This window comes from Ciconia boyciana, chromosome 2 (genome assembly GCF_034638445.1).
Source record: "Ciconia boyciana chromosome 2, ASM3463844v1, whole genome shotgun sequence".
Taxonomy (NCBI): domain Eukaryota; kingdom Metazoa; phylum Chordata; class Aves; order Ciconiiformes; family Ciconiidae; genus Ciconia; species Ciconia boyciana.
In genome coordinates this window covers 24,035,325-24,054,535 of record NC_132935.1, presented here as the reverse complement: position 1 = coordinate 24,054,535, position 19,211 = coordinate 24,035,325, and the positions used below count along the sequence as shown (strand labels likewise).

Genomic DNA, 19,211 nt, shown 5'->3' with positions numbered 1-19,211 from the left:
TACCTGAGTCTTTCCCTTTTACAAGCAAGATCAAGCAGAAGCCCATGTGGCTCCCCATGCTCTTCGTCAGAGCCTCCAGAGCCTGACGTCAGAGCCTCCTAAGCCCTGGCAAGCAGCGGACCTCTGAAGATGGTAAATCTAGTTGGTGGATGGTTGCCTCTCGTCTCGCAGGAAGAAGTTTCTAACCACTATTGTGGTTAGAATATCAGTATTAATATTGTTATAGTACTGTTTTCAGCTTCCAGTAGTGAAGTGTTTCTACATTCAGGTTTTCTAACTATGAGCCTACCATGGTCAATACTCCCTTTTTTCAGGAGTATATCAGTAATACCCACTGCAGCTGCATATAATAACAAAGCTCAAGCAGAAATCAAACTTCAGGACTGGGACAGTGCTTTGCAGGATTGTGAGAAGGTACTAGATATGGAACCTGGCAACTTAAAAGGTAAAGTAGAACATAAACTTGCCCTTCTATGTATTATTTTATTTCTAGCAAATAAAATGGTACATACCCATTCATGTTGTTAGTTGACTTCATTGAGCTTTAGATCAAGTCCAAGTATAAAGAGGGAAACAGAGTAGCTCTCCAAAGTAATTTTAACAGTTTTTTTGGGGTCAGGGAAGTTTTATGCAGTCCATCCTGTTGACCTGTAATGCATATTCTTATGCAGTAGCATGGGGCTAACTTGTTTTTTATATAATGACTATAAGCCCTCTTGTATTTGTGCAGTGCATTGTTTCCATCATACCCACACTGAAGTATTAATTACCTTAAAAGTGACATGAAAACAATGAAAGTTGCTGATTTAATCCTTTCTGAAGGCAAGGGCTTGAATGTAGCTAACTATATTTGCATAGGAGAAGGGGAAACATTGGAAAAATATGAAAAGATGCTTCACAATTCATGATCACTATCCCAAAAGGTGTCATGTGAAATTGCATCGTTAAAAATGATCAAGAGAACAGTTATTACTAATACAGAGTCATTATGAAGTAAATGCAGAATTTTGAAAACAGTTTTAAACTTAACATGTCTAGAAAAAATAGTGTATTGTATCTGCTTTATGCTGTAAATACATAAATAATACACTTTGTTCCTTTGTAGCTCTGATGCGCCGTGCCACTGTACACAATCAGCTGCAGAATTACCAGACAGCTATAGAGGATCTGAACAAAATATTATGTGTTGAACCAGAAAACGCTATAGCTAAGGTAAAGATAAATGAATTGAAGATGACTAGAAAAAGGTTGTATGCAGTTATAGCATAAAGTGAGTACAGTTTATGTTGTTTGATTTGAATATGAGTTTTGAGGACACACTCGATCTACTGTGCCAATGATCAGTTTCCCAAGACCACATTGATGCCTGTTGTGGAAATTAGGTACTTGAATGTGACCAGATCTTCTGTTCACTACTTAACTGTGAGAATCTGTAGGCACTCAAGTCATCTCTATTAACATAATCTAGGTGCCTAAAATTTTCCTGCTGAACATGTTTACAGTATCAGTGTCTTAGCTGATCAAAGTTATTTGGAAATTTCTCTCAAAAAGATCCATTGGGATAGGTGTATTTAAGTTTGACACATAATTCACAAGAAAAAATTCAAAAGAGATGTCAGGCTTTTACTGTTGTAGCGGTAAAGTTAACCCAAAAGGAGGGGACCTGGGTTCTGTCCTCACTTCAGCGTGATGTTATAAATCCTCATTTCTCACCTCCAGGCTAGAAGGAAAAACCTTTCATATCTTCTGATGAATCTGGACCCTTCTTAGCCAATTTTGGGTCTAAGAAAGCTGGATGCTTTCTTTGGAAACTCAAGGTCAGGATGTGGTCCTTGTACTACTATTACTTCAGCTATTTAGGAGAGGATTGGTTCATGTAATTTCATTGGTGTCTTCTTAGGGGTGTTTTGTGGGTTAGAACTCAGTCCTTGCATTTGGACTACATGTCCTGAGCATCTTCACTACTAGGCAGTTCTGATACTGAACTGCTCTTTGCCTGTTAATTAGGAGTCCATCATACTGCTACCCTCCATTTTTTTTACGTATGACTTCTGGATGCTGTACAATTGCCTTATCACCTGAACTCTGTTCAGCTCTTATTGTTGGCTCATTTTCAGTTGCTAGCAGCTTGCTGATTGCTACTTCTTTCCGTGGAGTTATTTGATCACTGCTATTGCTTGCACCAGTGAGAGAGGTCCAAGCCTGTTATGTCAAATTCACCACATACAGCATTCATCCCTTTTAGGGTGTTCTTGGAGCTAGATTCCTGTCCAGAATAGTTCCTGAGTTTCACATCAGCCAAGGAATCAACCTGCCTGCTTTTGGTTTTTTTCCCTTTCTTTCTTTTAAACACCTGTCTCTCTAGATTTGAGTTCTAAAAGAGCTCCCCCCCCCCCCCCCCAGTTTGTAAGACTGAACCACTAAATAGCTTGTGAGTCTGTGTTGACAAACTCCACAACAGTCTTTGGGAAAAGATTATCAAACAGGCTGTGCTGAGACTTCTTACAATACCAGACATAAGATACTTACTCATTTTGAGTACACTTTTCCAGAGATCCAAATATATTAGTAGCTTTGCTGAGCAATGCTTCTGTAGCTGAAAGCAGATATCTGTACTTTGTCCTTATCTGTGCCAGCTATTACGCCTTGGCTCAGACATCTAGAGGTGACAGGGTGCTTGGCAGGGCATTTTTTCAGTTGCTCTTTGCTTGGAGGATCCTCACAACCCTCCTGAGCTAAATATGAATGTGTGGAACACATGCAGAGTGAATGTTTATGTGTGGAGTCACTAAAATAAAGATAAATTGCTTGTCAGTAACTGGAATTCTTCAGGGTACTTTGTCCACATCTTTGCTTGTTCCTGTCCTTGTTTTATCTTTTTCTTGAGGAAGGGTGTACTGAAATGGCACTTCCTTGTACAGCATTGAATTAAATTCAGAATAGTGCATAATGTTGGGTGTGTCTTACTCTGCTCTGAAAGTGTAAAGTGCAGTTGGAGTATTTTTTTTGAGTAATCAAAAAATGTTTATGGAATGAGAGGCTGTTTGATCATCTAATTTGTACTTCTTACAAGAGGAACAAACCTTTTCATTATTCAACAGTGTCCTTCTGCTACACTCTAAGAAGTTGTTGTCTCTTTTGGTTCTAGTTCTGTCAGTTACACTCCTCCATCAGGTATCCATCAGACACCAAATTATCCATAGCATAAATTTTGATAAACTGATTTTAGGCTTTTTTGGAGATTCTGGAAAGAGCCTGTTTTCCACGTGTCTCTTCTGAGTAGACCATGCCAGATATCACAATAGTACAATCTACTTTTTTTCCTTTTAACTTAATTTTCTTTTGCTTAAGCACTTCATTCAAGAAAAGTACTTATTTATTTGTGTGATATCTTCTGAGTTTCTAAGAGACAGAAGTTGAGTGTTAATCTTGGTTTTGATACTGACTCTTGGAAGAGTCATGTTTATTTTCTCTGTTTTTATATTGGTAACGTTTATCTCGATAGTTCTTCAGGATCTTATGTGGATTATTTAAGAGAATGTATTTTTTGTATATAAATTACAATTTATATACCTATAGAAAAAGGCTTCTGCTATTGCTGTTTTTTCTCTATTGCAGAAAAATCTGCTAGAGATTGAAAAGAAACTGAAAGGTTTAAAGCCGGTATCTGAGACTCAAGGCAAAGGAAAAAGAATACTTATTCAAGATATAGAGGATTCAGAAGGTGATGAAGAAAGAGGGGAAAATACAGAAGAACGTGAAAGAAGCGGTGGAGATAAAAGTAATGTCATGTCATTTTCTATTTAATTTTAACCTGAGGAGAAAATAATTGCCTTTGATATTACAATGTTTTTTCACACAATTCATCCATATTTGCTTGCAAAGAATTTTGCCTGTTTGAAGACTAAAATTACATTCACTACTTAAAGTAGATCTGAGTGTGAAGCCTAGAATCCAGTTTTATTACACATCTTTGGAATTATTTCTAGAAAGGGTATAAGAGAGACAGATGGAAAATGTTGCTATAAATCACCTACTTCCCTGTGTCCTGTGTAATTTTATACCTATCCTTTGATGTGGACCCAGTTGGGAATTTCTTCTGGTGTTAGAGAACATTTTGTGTTCCTTAGCTCTTTTTCTCGCACAGCTCTCCTGCCTTCCCACCATCACATTTTTCTTCTGCGTTTTTCCTCCTTTGGATCTAAGGGTGCAAAAATGATCAAGTGGCATGTAATTTGATTTTTTGTTGTTTGTTTTGAAACCTATCGATCTTTTTTTTTTGTTTTTAATGTAAGAGATCATCTGTGTGCTCTGAAAGTATATATTAAGAGATAAACAACATGTAATTCTTGTACTATATGTATTTTACAAGCGGTTGAAGTGCAACTCCCACTCATGGATTAGTGTGTGACTAACTGCAAGACTGCAGAGATGAAGCTACTGGCATAATCAGAATACATGACTTGTAGGAGGAAGTGAGGCAGCAGGGGCTATTGAGGCTTGCACTGGCAGGTTGCTTTTAGATTCAGCTGCATGTCTGGGCTTCAACCTGTGACAGAATAACATCCCCTGGTTAATTTCCACTCTTTCTTGTTTCTGTTGGTTCTTTAAGATAATGTGGCATGACAACTGTGGCTTTTGTGTTTTCCATGGCTTATGTAGTTCTTTATCTTTAAACCAGTCTGTGGGTTTTCCAGCTTAATTGTGAATATTAGACTGTGCATGTGTGATTTAATAATGCATTATTTGCACACGAATTTAAGGAAAATACATTTTTCAAAATCAGTAGGTATCCACTAAGTTTCCTCAGCTAAAACCCTGGAAGAAAGGATGGATCATGCCCCTAGCCTTAAATACTAGTTAATTTGGGGTTGCTTTCCATTGGGAGCATTCAGATGACTAAGTGCCTTTTAGCTCCATAGGAAGACTCCCATTCTGTTGATGAAAGGTTAGGCTTTTAAACATAGGGAAGATTGTCAACATGCGTTCATGTGATATACATAACTATTTTTGAGATTTAGGAGCAAGCATCTTTATAGATTACTCTGTGTTTTAAAGTACAACTGGAAACAAATACGAAGTCAGTTCAGTTATTGAATACATCTGATATGTTCAGTGAACCTCATAGCAATAAGTAGACTAAGCATCTTATAGGTCTTCTTGATACATCTAGTCATGTAGTCACAGTCAGTCCAATAGTCCATGTAGCCCAGTCACGTAGTCACATTTTTTCCACATTCTAGTTGGTAAGCCTCATGCATTCCCACTAAACTTATAATTTAGAAATTGGAAGAAAAACAACAAAATATTTTTTGTTTTCTTTAGCTCTGAAAAGTTGATTTCTCCGCTTTGAACAAAACAGTCTAAATAAAGATTGTAGTTCCTCTTCATCTTCTATGTGTCTGAAAGCAAAAGTAAATAAAATCCTTTTTGAACAGTAGAACCCGAAAATTGCTTATGTCCTAGAGACTGCAAAAACTAGTATTCAGGCACTATAAAAACTAACAATCATGGATGTACTTGACAAAGCACCTGATATTGACATGTTTATAGAACTTATAATCTCAACTGATAAATATGGTTTAAAGATAAATAAAATAAATGTATTTTAAATAGCCCCTTTTAATTCATAAAAATTTGCTGAATTGTGTGGTATTTACTTGATCTATTACAATAATTTAAAAAAATTTATAGTAAACAGTTCTGAAATTTAGTAAATATTCATAGAAAGGAAAGTGAATTTAAACAAATAAAGCCTAAGTTAGCTTTAAAATTATTATTTCTCAACCTGTTATTGCTAAAGTTGGCAACGCATCTCTCTTTAAAAGATGTACTTTGAACACGTACAAGAAACCTCGTAGCAGACAGAACTATGTTTTGCGAGTTGACCATGGGAAAATATGTTGGCTAGAGAGTTTTTTTCTTTGTGCTTGATTTATTTATTACACTTTAGAGGTGAAGAGAATATTCTTCTTCTGGATGAGACCTTTTTCCCAATTCAGGATATATATATATTTTATTTTTGTATGGATCCTGCTGTTCTGTGCACCTTGAGATTGCTGGTTTGGTACCCTGACAGTTGGTACTGAAGAATCAGAGCACCTCTTTTTCCTGTGTGTTAAATCCTTCATCTGACATCTAGTTTCACTGCCTATGTGGTATTAAATTTACTTGATGCCACAGCAGTTGTCTACAGAGAATTATTTTGTGATTTTTTTTTCCAGTCTCTTTTCTACTTGATAGCACCAAATTAAAGTCCTTGTCATTGAACATGACAGTACTGTGATTTGGAACCATTCTTAGATTGAAGAGCATCTCCTTATATCAATCCGCTATTTTGTGACTTTGTTTTCTTTCACTAGATCGTCCTTTTTTTGGAATGTTGTTAGGAGCTGAATAGGTATGAAAACTCTCTCTCTGCATCCTTGATGAATTCTGAACTGTGTTCTCAACTGGTCTTGACCATGTATCATGTTTTCTCTGAAGTAATGTGCTTTCCGCCCTTAGATAAACAGAGCTGTCATCATAATGACTGACTTACAGCTTTCCAAAACAAATAGGGGTTGATAACACTCTTCAAATTTCTCTTGTTGATTTTCTAAACATGTTTTATGAAATGGCCATCTTCAAATAAAACTGGATTCTTTGTCTTTACATTTTTACTTTTTCTTGAATTATTCCATGTGGAATAATGAAACATTTATTTGATGTTACAGATAATTCTTCAACATATGTGTTAATATTTCATGGCTTTTCACAAAGAACAGTGAGTAAGGTCTTAGATTTGCATTTTGAAGTTTCTGATTTGTTGAGAAGCAAAGCTTATTGGGCAGGAGACAATTAGAGCTCTTTCCTACTCAAGTGATCAGTTGTGCTTGCTGTTGTATTTTCATCATTCCTGGTATTGCTTTCTGCTCTCCTCTACCACTGAGGCTCTGAGATAATTGAGATGTTATCTGTTGGTTAATGCTTACTGGCTGCTCTGTATGCTTGCTCACTTGGCCTTTATGCCATATATGATATCACACCTATCCAAATCTTAGTTTGTAGTAATCTCTGTGACCAGAATTTTAGTGTAATAGGAAGTTTCTTTGTCACTGTAGCCTTGAATAATTGACTGTGTCTCTTTATGGTTAGAAGCCTTATTGATGAGGTCTTGTGTGAGGACATTTGGCCACCTTGTTATTCAATATAATAGTTATTCTGTATTCCTTGATCCTCTTTCCAGTGTGCTTGTTAATTTGCTATTTTTGGTTTTTAGAATTGTAAACTCTCTGAAGAAGGAGCTCTCATTTATAATTAATTTGTACAGCGTCTAGCACAATGGGGCCCAACCTACTGTGGCTTTTAGGCTCTATTGCAAGCTAGCAATACGAAAATTTAGGTCATGTTAAAAGAAACAGCATTGAAAATTAACTCTAGAATTGCATTTGTAGGGCATATCCTGAAGTTAAGAAAAACCCTCAATTACAGTGTCAGTGTAAATGTTGACCAGTAAATCTTTTTTTCATTCTTTATGAACAAAGACTGCTCCTAAGCAGTCAGAGATCAGAGTTATTTGAGAAGTCTGTTCGTTATATGTTCTGGCTCAGAACAATCCAGCTACAATCTCAATCAGCTAAACCAAGAACACGTAATACAAAACAAATATTTGTTGACCATGTGTGGCATAAAAGCAAAAAATTATTTAAAATTATTAAAAATGAATCTGTGGAGATTTAGACCATTCCAGTTGCCTTCATATGTAGCTAGTCCAGAGCAGATAAAAGAGTTGAAAATGTTTCCTGGCTTCATAATAGGTGAATTCATGAACTGAACTTAGATACGTTGCTTTTCATTCTGCCACCACTATTTTTGTGCCATGCTTCTGGAGGATAAATATTTTGTCTAGCTGGAAAGTAATTTTAAATGAAAGATGATGTCATCCATTACAAAAAAATACTTCAAATATTCCTTTTGGAGTATTCAATAGCTTTTGTTTATGACAGTCCTTCCATTTTAAATTCATTATTTTAGTACTAACATGAATTAAAATTATTTCTAGTTTGTATTTGTTGTCATTCTGGTCAAAATCCTATCCATACTTTTCAGTACCTTTCTTTAACTTTTCTTTGGAATTTATAATATATCTAGACTTTTTTTTTTTTTTTTTTTTTTTAAACGTTCATAGCATGGATTTTTTTTAAGGCAAAGACCAGAATACTGCTTTCATGAATACATTTCTCTGTAGAGACCAATACAGGAATATTGTTTATGTTACAAACACTGAAACTGAAAGACAGCGAGAATTAGATTTGAGAAATATATCTGTTCAATTTTGTGCATGGTGTTCACTCAGTCCAGAAATATTTAGGCAATTAACATAACCTGACAGCTAAATAAGTTAATTATGAGTATTCTTATTTTCATGGGGACTCCAAATGCTATAAATGTTTCCTGTTTAATCCAGGATTGGTTCTGTGCACTTCATCTTCAGGAAATTTTCTCCTCTATTCAGGAAATGACGTTCATGTTAATGACATTCACATTCACATCACACATTATCTGCCTTTCTTGGTTTTTCTTTGTCTCTAGCAGTTGGGACACTCTTCAAGAGTGTTTTGCTCTAGTATTTTTTCTAAAAACTTGTCCTATCACCTGTTTGTCTGTGACATTTAAAATTGTTTTTTCTTTTTTTTTTAGTAGAAGGTATACAGAGTATTCTCTGTTTTGGTGGATGTACAAGTAAAGTATTTTAGCATGCATCCTAAGGAAATTATTATTATAATGCTACTGTCTTCATTCATCTGCCCAGCTAGTCTTTTACCTTAATCCTCCCTACCAGATAGACTTTAAACCTTTTTGGCATATTTGGCACTGCAAAATTGGATGGATGGATGGATAAAAGTCTCAACTAGAAATAATTTACTTGAAGTTTTATAAAAATGTCTGTGTGGGTAGAATAGATTTATCCTATCATTGTTCCCACTGTGGAATATGAACTTATTATTAAACATGGTATTTCAAAACAGAGACCACAGCTAGGAAGGATGCAGTTGCAGCTTTTGTCTATTACGCTCTAGAGAATCTGTTGGTTTCAAAAATCTTATGCTTTTCCATCCTGTTCAGTTTGATTCCAGTAACATTTTGTGCATTAAAAAAATCATTTATGTTATTTGGAACAACCTGGAGTTCATCCATATTCAGTCAACTTCAGAAGTTTAGTTTGAGTCAATTGGAAGTATCTCTCTAATATATGAAGGCATGAAAAAATTCTGTTGTACAGATGAGCACATCAAGTTAAGGGAAGGTGAAAACCCAGCATCTTAATTAATAGTACCAAAACACAGAGTTGCCTTTGCGTGACTGGTAGTATCAAGAGTCAGGCTTTCTGCTGAAATCTGTATTTGAATACTGTGATGGTAGTCTGATAGGAATTCAGGTGAATAAGGAATTTATGTATGTTAATATCCGATAGCCTTATTGTATGATTTTTCCTAATTAAATTAGTAATAAATAGCAGTGAAAATTGAATGAGCAGAACTCTCTGTAAAAGGCTTTTTGATATTATGTTTAAATGAAACCTTTCTGAGAATGATCTATAAGCTTTTATCCCTCCTATGTTGTATTTGAGGAGAGTTTTGAAGTGTGCAACATTACTGGTTTTTTAGCTGTGTGTTCTAATTTTAACATGCAAGCATTTTGATTTGGTCATGGAAAATCAAAGTATCAGTATTGTAATAGCCAGTATTTAAAGAGTTAATTTCAAGGTGAACTCTGTACCATTCTGCCACTACAGAACAGGGGTTTACCATGTGCCCAGCAAGGAGAAATGAGATCTCATAGTAATACCTTCTCAGCAATAATCGCAAGTTACTTGTAAGTAGGATTTTTTCTGTGTTCTTGGAAGTGTCTTCTGAGGCAAGTAAATCTTGGTAACATTAGGATACCTGAAGGATTTGATGCCGTGTTCTTTGGCTGTACACCCCTCTTTTGCCAAGACGATAGTTCCTTCTGATGATGCAAGCTCTAACTCAGCTCATTAACTTCCTTGTAGAAATTGCCGTGCCAGTAAGAGGAGAGGGGGCTACTGAGGAGGCTGAAATGGGGAACGCGCAGAGAAAGTTTCATAGCAAAGGAGGTGGCAGTAAGGCGGAGGACAGAGAGACAGAGAAGCAGAAGGAATCCACTGAGAGCGGATTAAAAAAAGGCACATCAGAGAAAAAACGACAAAAGCATTTGTCAGACCATGAAGGTGAAGTTAATGGCTATTTACACGGTGATGAAAAGAGGGAAAGCCCTGAAGCTGAGAAGATCTCCACATCGCATGGAGCAGGGTCTCCATCGGCTGGTGGTGGCAGTTCTACTTCACTTCCTCCCACTGCAGCAAAACTAAAAAGTGAAGGAAACGAGTTATTTAAGAGCGGACAGTTTGGAGAAGCTGTGCTGAAATACTCGGAAGCAATTGAATATGTCATCGGTCTAGGTGAGTGTGGTACCTTATACTTAAATTTAGGATTATTGTTTAGATTATTTAAATCTAAACATAAATCTATTTAAAGGAACTACAAGTGAACTAACCTAGCCTATCCCTGGATTTTTGGCAGGTGTTACTGTGCGGTAAATTCTTTGTCATTGTCAGTAGAGGATAATTCACGTGATACAAAGTATAGGAAGATGAATGAAATAATCTTTTAACTTCTCGGGGCAGAGCTGTTTGCTTTTATTTATGTGTTTGGATAATTACATATTCTAGGTGACATGATAAAGGAAAGCTCCTTACAGCTTTGCATTGTCAGCAAACTGCATCACTGCAGTGCAACTTACAGTATGCAAGTCTTTAATTCTGGAATGTCATTTTAGTCTTTGATTTTAATTGTAACTTCTTTTAGGAGAACAAAGTGCAGATGATTTAAGTATCTTGTACTCAAACAGAGCAGCATGTTACCTGAAAGAAGGCAACTGCAGTGACTGCATTCAGGATTGTAACAGGTAAATTGCAACCTCTCATGTAGAGCAACAACATTCCTGATGATGATTAAACATTTTAACTGGTATATTGTTATTCCAGTTTGACTTAGAACAATCTTCAATAAAGTCTGACTGCCTGTCTAAATGACAGATATCTGTCAGTTATGTACGCAATCACATGGAACCTAGAGACGAGTAACTTTTAACTTACTGTGTGAGGGCAGTTGTTAGGCTTCTTGTGTACACAGAAATGCGTAGCAGGGCTAAAATTTTTAATACAAAACCAGGCTTACTTCAATGATGCTCTGTAGTAACTTATATGTAAAAGCTTTGTTAAGCCAGATGCTTATCATAGTGTTGGAAATTGCTTTCAGGTATGTGTATGGTGTATATGGGTGTGTTGTCTGTGTGTGATTTGTTGTTTTGTTTTGTTTTTTTTAAAATACATACTTGGCATAGTTATAAACAGTAATTGCAGCTGTTCAGGAATTGAGCTAAAATCCTTTCTGCTTATTGTGGCTTTTAAGGATACAAGTGTTAGAGGAGATCAGACACCTTCAATAACTTCCAGACATTTCCTTCCACTAAATTATTACTGTATTTCTAGATGTCTTTCTTTATTTTTTCACAGATAGGGTTAGTAAGACTGAGGCTTAAGGTGCAAGAAAAGGATCCCAAGGCAGTTAGAAATCATTAATTCATCAATTGGGTTTTTACAGCACAACCCAACTGTTAAGAAAACACCCAAAACTAAAAATAAACTATGCATGTAACTTTGTATTAACTAAATATTTGACTTACTGTATGTATTCTGCCTGACAGAAAAGTTTTCTGAAAATGTCATCTGAAAAAATTGACTCGTTAACAATATTTTGTTAAAACAGATGCAGGACCATAGACAGCTGGCTGATAAAACAAGATGGCATACTTAACAGCCATCACATTCTTTTATTCAGGAGGTTTGAAGTATGTAAGACTTCAACTGTAATCAGTAATACAACGGTTTTGGGTTTTGTTTTCTTACCAATTGGAAGCTTATTTTCTTACTACTTAATGATCATGTCCTTAATGTGGTGCATGTTTTCTGGATACACAAGGACCCATGATGCTTAGTGAACACAACAGAGCTAGAAGTAATGTAGAGACTGGGAGGCAGAACTGCAAAACTGGAAGCACACATGAATTAGGCAGTGTCAATTAAATCTTCTCTAGGCAACACAACATAAAGGATGATCTACAAATAGATTACTTGATTTGAGAGTAAAAAATGGTGTCATGCTTATATTTGTGGTGTAAAAATAAGTATTGAACATTTACTAAGTTATAGCTATTTAGGGCTTAGAAGTGCATCAGAAACCCTCTGTTGGATCTCTGTTTGTCTTATGACTCTGATTTGGAGTGCCTTTGATTCTTGTTACAGAGTGTGAAATAGGGCTCCTATGCACTAATGTTATTTTATTTAGTACTGTGGTGTGGTTTGTTCCCTGGCTGTATTATCTTTGCATTCTACCCTAGAAATGTAGTTTTCCATTCCCACTGATGCTATTCGTCAAGCAGTGTTGTCTTAATCTGAATTTATTTATGGTTGTTTTTTTCTTCATTCTTGATGTTAGGAACCTGAAATTGCATTAATAGTCTTCTAAGTTGCAGAATGTCAAGCATTTTTGCAGAGGTTTTGTAAGGGCTAAGATGTTGTGCACTGCTGTATTTTTCAAATGCATTCAGCAACGTGAAGAGAAGTGGAATGTTGGAAATACTTATGATATGGAAATTGGAAATGTTTATTCTAGAAATCATTGTTTCTCTAGCTTTAGGAGGAGTAATGGTGCAAAGCCATGTTACAGCAAAGACGGCCAACAGGCTTATAAACAGGAGCACAGTCAGTGGAGTGAGGGAAGTGATTATCCCCTTGCACTCAGCACTTGTTAGACAACATCTATGATAACTGTGTCAGTTTTTGGCTTCCCCAGTACAAGAAAGATAGTGATCAACTGGAGTGAGTTCAGTGAAGTGTCACTGAGGTGGTTGTGAACTCTGGAGCACTTGCCTGGAGAGGAGAGATCGAGGGAGCCGGGTTTGTTCAGCTCAGAGAAGAATGGCTTCCAGGGGTCCTAATAGCAGTCTGCCAGTACCTGTGAGATTATCCAGAGGATGGATCCTGGCTCTTTCCGGCAGTGCATTGTGGGAGGACAAGAGAAACAGAAAATTGAACCACACAAGGTTCGGACTGTGTATTAGGAAAAGCCTTTTCCCCGTGAACAGTGGGGGCCATTGCAACAAGTTGGCCAGAGATGTTGTGCAGAGATTCCCTTGGAGGTTTTCAAGGCCCAACTGGATAAAGCCCTGAGCAACCTTGTCTGATCTCAGAGCTGACCCTACCTGTAGCAGAAGGTTGGACTAGGGACCTCTCAGCCTGAATTACTTTATGATTCCATGAAATCTAATCAGCTAGACTCATCTTAATTTCAGTATTTCAAAGTTGCTATCTCTTTTTCTCTTTATCAAGAATCATTGATTTATAAAAGGTTGTCTTTAATAAATAAAGCCTTTGTGGACTGCTTCTTCGTATTGCTGGAAAAGTGCATGGTGTTTGGAAGGAGTTCTGATTGCACAATGTCAGGGGTTGAGCTCAGTGTTAACCAGGCACACAATCAGAAGAGTGAACAGACAAAATACAGGGGAAAACCTGAAAGCCAAAAAAAGACAGGTGTATCTTCATGTCTTACTAAATGTATTTTTTATGTGCATACTTCCATCTAAGGAAGAAGAACTGAAAATCATGTAGGCAAAAGCACCATATCCTTGAAATTCCCATAGATCAAGGCATGACTTAAGAAAAATAGCTTTTGCTCTTACACAGCTGCCATTACATTAATCTTTTCATGGTGATGAAAGTAGTTTTCCAGATGGAAGATAGGGATTTGAGTAGAGTAAGTTGTAGTGAAAGCACTAACAATTTCATAACCGCATGTAATTTAGGGTACTAATATAAACCACTTAGTCCCATTTTCCTTGGTTTCCTTCCTACTGTAAGGCCCATCTGAAATCACAGAGTTGTTATGTATAGTTGTGTATATAATAAAATAGTTCTATTAATATTATTTCAGTTATTCTGTTTCAATCCTGCATTTTTCTTTTGTATTCTCCAGAGCTCTGGAGCTTCAGCCATTTTCTCTTAAGCCACTTCTACGACGAGCAATGGCAAATGAGTCTATGGAGCGGTACCGACAGGCATACATTGATTATAAAACAGTCCTACAAATAGACAGCAGCATCCAAGCAGCAAATGATAGTGCTAATAGGTAACTGCACTTACAAATTTTCTACTCTTATCAGTCCAAATAGAAAAATATAATTCAATTTTGTTTGTTTTACATGCTTCCTCTGTTTTGTATCCTTCAGAGGCAGGGTTGTCATGAGTGCATTGTAACTAGAGGACTGGCTGTTTCATTTAGTTGTTTTCCCATAGCTTCACAGTTTTGCTATGCCAGCAGTAGGTCACTTTCTGTTTTAAAAATGTAATATTTTAAAGGCTTTTTTACTGGTGCTTCAACTTGTTTTCTTTCCTAACTTGTATTTGATACCATGTAAAGTAATACTTTAAGTTCCATACCTTTTCTCTGACATTGCTGTTTCCTTTTCATATTAGCACGCTTCCTGTGGCAGTTGGAGACTTATGTTAAGTGTGAATCCTTCATTATGCTGCAGTTGTGTAAACAGTGATGTAGCTTGATACAGTGGTTGGCTACAAAGCTTAGAGGTGTAAAAAATATAATTTAATATTATTTTTAACTTAAGTATTAATACTTCCAACATTAATTCTTGCTGCCAAGAGAGACATCTCGATTTCTGTAATTACTTTTTAATAATGTAAAATTAGTGTATGCACACTATTGTAATTGTGTTCTCATTAACATATAGTAAGTACTTAAGTGTGTGAATGATAGGATTTTCCATTCCCTTTTCTTTCCTCTTTTCTTTTAATGGCAAAAAAAGTATTTATGAAAGCAGAACAGGCATTAATCGTTGAGCAGGAACCCACATGCATGCAACTTTTAACAATGGAATCTAGTACCTTTCTTTTTCAGGCAAGGCCATGAGCACTTACGTTATTACTTCATTAAAAAGTCCATAATATATTTAAATTCTGCTTATTTGACCAAAGGTCATGGAGATCATGACACTTTATCATCTCCTCTTAGAAGTCTTATTTTTGATAACACAACAAATTTTTACTGATCTCCTGTATCTACTCTGATAATAGAGCACTTGGATTGGTGAGATAACTGCTCGTTCTGCTATCTGTGTGATTATTACACTTTTTTTTTAATCTTCTTGGCTTATTTTATCTGCAAATACTCTTTTCATATTTCTCCTTGACTTGTAACTTGCTTAGTAATAAGCTTATTTCCTTTTTTCCCTTAACACTCTTCCTTTTCTCCTCTCTAGGCCTTCCTTATGTTTTTAGCTTCACTGCTCATTACTCTTTCCTCCCTGGCAACCCATCACCTTATTTCAGCTGCTTCTTCCTTCTTCTCTTCTGCTGGTAATTCATTTTTGCTTGCAAATTCTTAGTTTCTAAAGCATAGACTTTCCTGCGTAATTGAACTTTTACTATAATTTAGTTTTTACTATTTTATAATTTATGAATTAAACTGAAATTGTTTATCAAAGTATTAATTTTCACTTCCAAAGTAACAGACCTTTTTAAGAATGAATTTTAACAAAAAATGATTGTTACTCTACTGCCTTTTAACTTAAAGGGACAACCCCAAAATGTATTTTTTGTATTAGGAATATCAGGTCTTAACAACCTGCTTTTATTGGAGGATTGCTTTGTTTTTAAGTTCCTGCAGGAAATTGGATGGTGATGCTGTAGGAAGCTGACAGGAAGAACTTATCATCCTACTTGTGTCTGAGGGTGGGTTTGATAAATCGTGTCAAGGCTTGCCTTTCTGTGCTTACCTAAATTAGCAGGCTTTCCAAAAATCTTAGAATTGAACAGAAGTTCAGTCTGATATTTCTAATAATTCTCATGTAAAAGACAAGTAGAATTTTTAATATAAAGCCTTTACCTGATAATATAAAGCCTTTACCTGATCATTTTGCAATCAAAAGGAAATCATTAAGTATGTAAGTACATATTTTTATGAAAAGTCAACTGAAAACACGTATAAAGTTATTTGAGTGTTTATTATGTTGATTAGATGATGCTGAATTGTGTCTTTTATTGGTTATCCTGAGGTGATTTTTGGATAAATTGGAAGGACTGTTTCTTTTAATGGTGTGTGCCAAGTCACAGGAAAATGCATTTCAAACATGCTTTTAATTAATGGCATTTTCCTAGCTTTGTGAATATCCATGAATTTCCTACTTTGTATATTTTAATTTCCTCTTGAGTGTTTTACTATTTGCTTTTCACTGTTAGAAATACAGAAGCTCTAATGTGGGGCAATATGTTTGCGCATTTCCATTTACTAAATAGAAGTTTCATTCCAGTTGTCTCAACTCCTTTAATATCAGTTAGCAAATTGCATTAGATTTGCTTGGGAACTTTTATTACAAAGTCCCATATCAGTATTGTACTGTACAAATAAATATGTGATAAACTCCAAAACTGCAAGATTATTGGGTCAAGTTAGGGTGTTGGTGGTGGAGAACGAGTGTATTTGTCCCAGCTTTTTCATGAGATACCTGTGCTTTTTAAACTAACCATGGCACACTGCTACGTGTTTTTGCAAAAGATTGTTCTTAGGTTATTATATTACAAGAAGTTGATCGATCATCAAAGACTGCAGGATTCTTTCTGTTGACTTTGATGAATTAGATCAGGTTTTTTGTCCAGCTTTTTAAGTCCATTATGATAAATGGAGAAAAATTAAACAGGAAGTCAGTAGGACCATGGTTTACTGTAGAATTATTCTGTTACTTTCTATGGGAAATGCCTAAAAGTAATGAATTGACTTTTTAGTATGAAGTGTACAGTTTTGTTCTCTAATAAAATAACGTGAGTAAATCGTAGGGCTGTCTAATTTATGATGGTGTGCCACATTTTTCTTAACAATTGAATTCAGACCATCATTTAAAAAATCTAAAGTTTTAGTAAAATTAGAGCAAAACAGAACTTGGACAAGCTGCTTTGTTGGTATGCCCTATAAAATACGATTTAGTAATGATACAGGTAGAGGAGAGCCCCTGGAGGGGCATATGTAGCTAACACACAGAGAAATATTCTTCTTGTTCACTTAGAAAACAAATAAAGCAACTAGATAATACTACCAAATGTGATATTCTGTGTATGAAGAAACTTACTTTCAGTTCAAAAATACAAGAAATAATGTTTCATGCAGCACTGTGTAATACATAAAATCACACATTATATAGCTCTACAAACAGCCTTTTTAATCTGTATCATTCTTTAAAATATTTTGGTAATTTCTGTTTTACAATAAAGAAGATTATAACAGGTGCTGCTTCTTGTATTGGTTTTTCTGTCAGACCCTAATGGGAAAAGAATTTGGTCCTGAGTGTTCTGACTTTGTTGCCAGAGTATTATACTGAGGCGCTTTTTTTGTTTCATAGCTGTTATTCAAATATTTAAAAAGAACAAAACTAAGCAAGAAAACTTGATTGGGTAGTTTATGCTCATTCTATTCCATTCTTCATGTCACATTCAAGGTTCTTTTTTTTTTTTTTTTTGGATGTGTATTCATGTAGTAAGTTTTTTACACCTGTGTTAGATGGAAATGCACCTAATATACAAATTGGAGGTTTATTGGCTATAGTATCAATGCGACTTGCTTTACTACTCAATTCACAATTTTTCTAGGTAGTAGACTTAGCACAGTTGAACTTGACTCTTAAGCTCAGTTTGAGATTAGAAGATGTTTATCTCACTATTATTCTCATTCTCATAATTGATTAATATTTCTTTGGGGTTTTTTAAAAAACACTACAAAAATTGTAATGGAACCATGAAGTCTTGTATGGCTTTACTCATTATGTTTACTTAGGTCTTTCTCCAAAATGTATCACAGCAATGGGAAGCTCCCACTTGAATGAATTTTGGATTGAACCTCTCATGTATAGAAATAGTTGACCTATATGTATGTGTGTGTGTGTGCTGGTTTAAGAAAGGCTGAACAGTTTTTATGTATTTTCTTTGCATTTTTAAATGGGGATAAAGAATGATTGATTGACAAATTTCTGACTGTGCTATAAAATGCATCGGTTATTCAGAGAATTGTTGTGTAAGAGGTTTCATTTGACATCGGCAAATTTAGGTACCACACTTTGTCTGAGGACATTGTAATCTACACTTGTTACAAATAACACTTATGAACAGCTGAGGAAAGTAAACAAAATAAATACATCAATTTTTTTTCCTACTTCTTTATTGTGTGTAGTAGGCAGCATTTAGAGCTTAGTTGCAAAATCAGTCATTTGCTTAAATATTTACAGATCATGCTGAAGTCAGCTTCTTGTCTTCTAAATGCTAGCATAAATACGCTAAAAAGGGGAAAAAGCCTAAGTCTTAAATGAGTGCAATACCATTGGCTGCTGTGACAATCTTGTTTTAAATTAGTCTTAAGGATAATTGTTCAGTTGTTTTCTGAAAAATTAGAACATTGCATCATTTAATTTGGGTGTAATTTATTAAAGCATGAGTTAAATATATGAAAACTCATGTTAGTGGGGCTTTTCTCTTTCAGAATAACAAAGACTTTAATTGATCAGGATGGCTCCAGTTGGAGGGAGAAACTGCCACCAATTCCGGTTGTCCCAGTTGCTGCTCAGCTACACAGGTGGGATCCAGGAAGCTTTACTTCAGAGAATAAGCCAAGAAGTAATACAGATACCAACAGAGAAGAACAGTTGCAGATGAATCGTATGTATAGCTAATGCAAATATATATACACAAAAAAGAAAATAATTTTAATTGAAAAATGGAATACGATTTAATAATGTCAAAGAAACAGCTTTAGAAAATACTTATCAGAGATCTTTGTGAAAAGCCAAGTTAGATAATGGTCATTTACATGATTGGGTTTAATGTGTTTTACGGAGCCACAGTTATGATAATTTTTTTAAAGCCAAATGATGTAGTTTGCAGCATGTACTTTCTGAATTTATATAAAATAAAGGAAAATACAGCGTAAATTCTCATCAGCATTATATTGAGTCCTATCACAAGTATCAGTGGTTTCCCTGACATCATACTACAGTTATAACACAGTTTTCCCCAAAAAACCCACCACCCA

At 35.4% G+C, this 19,211-nt stretch overlaps 1 protein-coding gene across 1 annotated transcript in view; it reads left to right on the top strand.

The window, feature by feature from the left end:
- Positions 1-19,211, top strand: part of SPAG1 (sperm associated antigen 1) — a 46,086-nt gene that overhangs the window by 15,798 nt on the left and 11,077 nt on the right. The window contains exons 8-14 of the mRNA XM_072852117.1: positions 315-445; positions 1,106-1,212; positions 3,619-3,781; positions 10,037-10,465; positions 10,872-10,971; positions 14,100-14,252; positions 18,663-18,838. Coding sequence (XP_072708218.1) covers positions 315-445; positions 1,106-1,212; positions 3,619-3,781; positions 10,037-10,465; positions 10,872-10,971; positions 14,100-14,252; positions 18,663-18,838 — 1,259 coding nt within the window. The remainder of the gene's footprint in view (positions 1-314; positions 446-1,105; positions 1,213-3,618; positions 3,782-10,036; positions 10,466-10,871; positions 10,972-14,099; positions 14,253-18,662; positions 18,839-19,211) is intronic.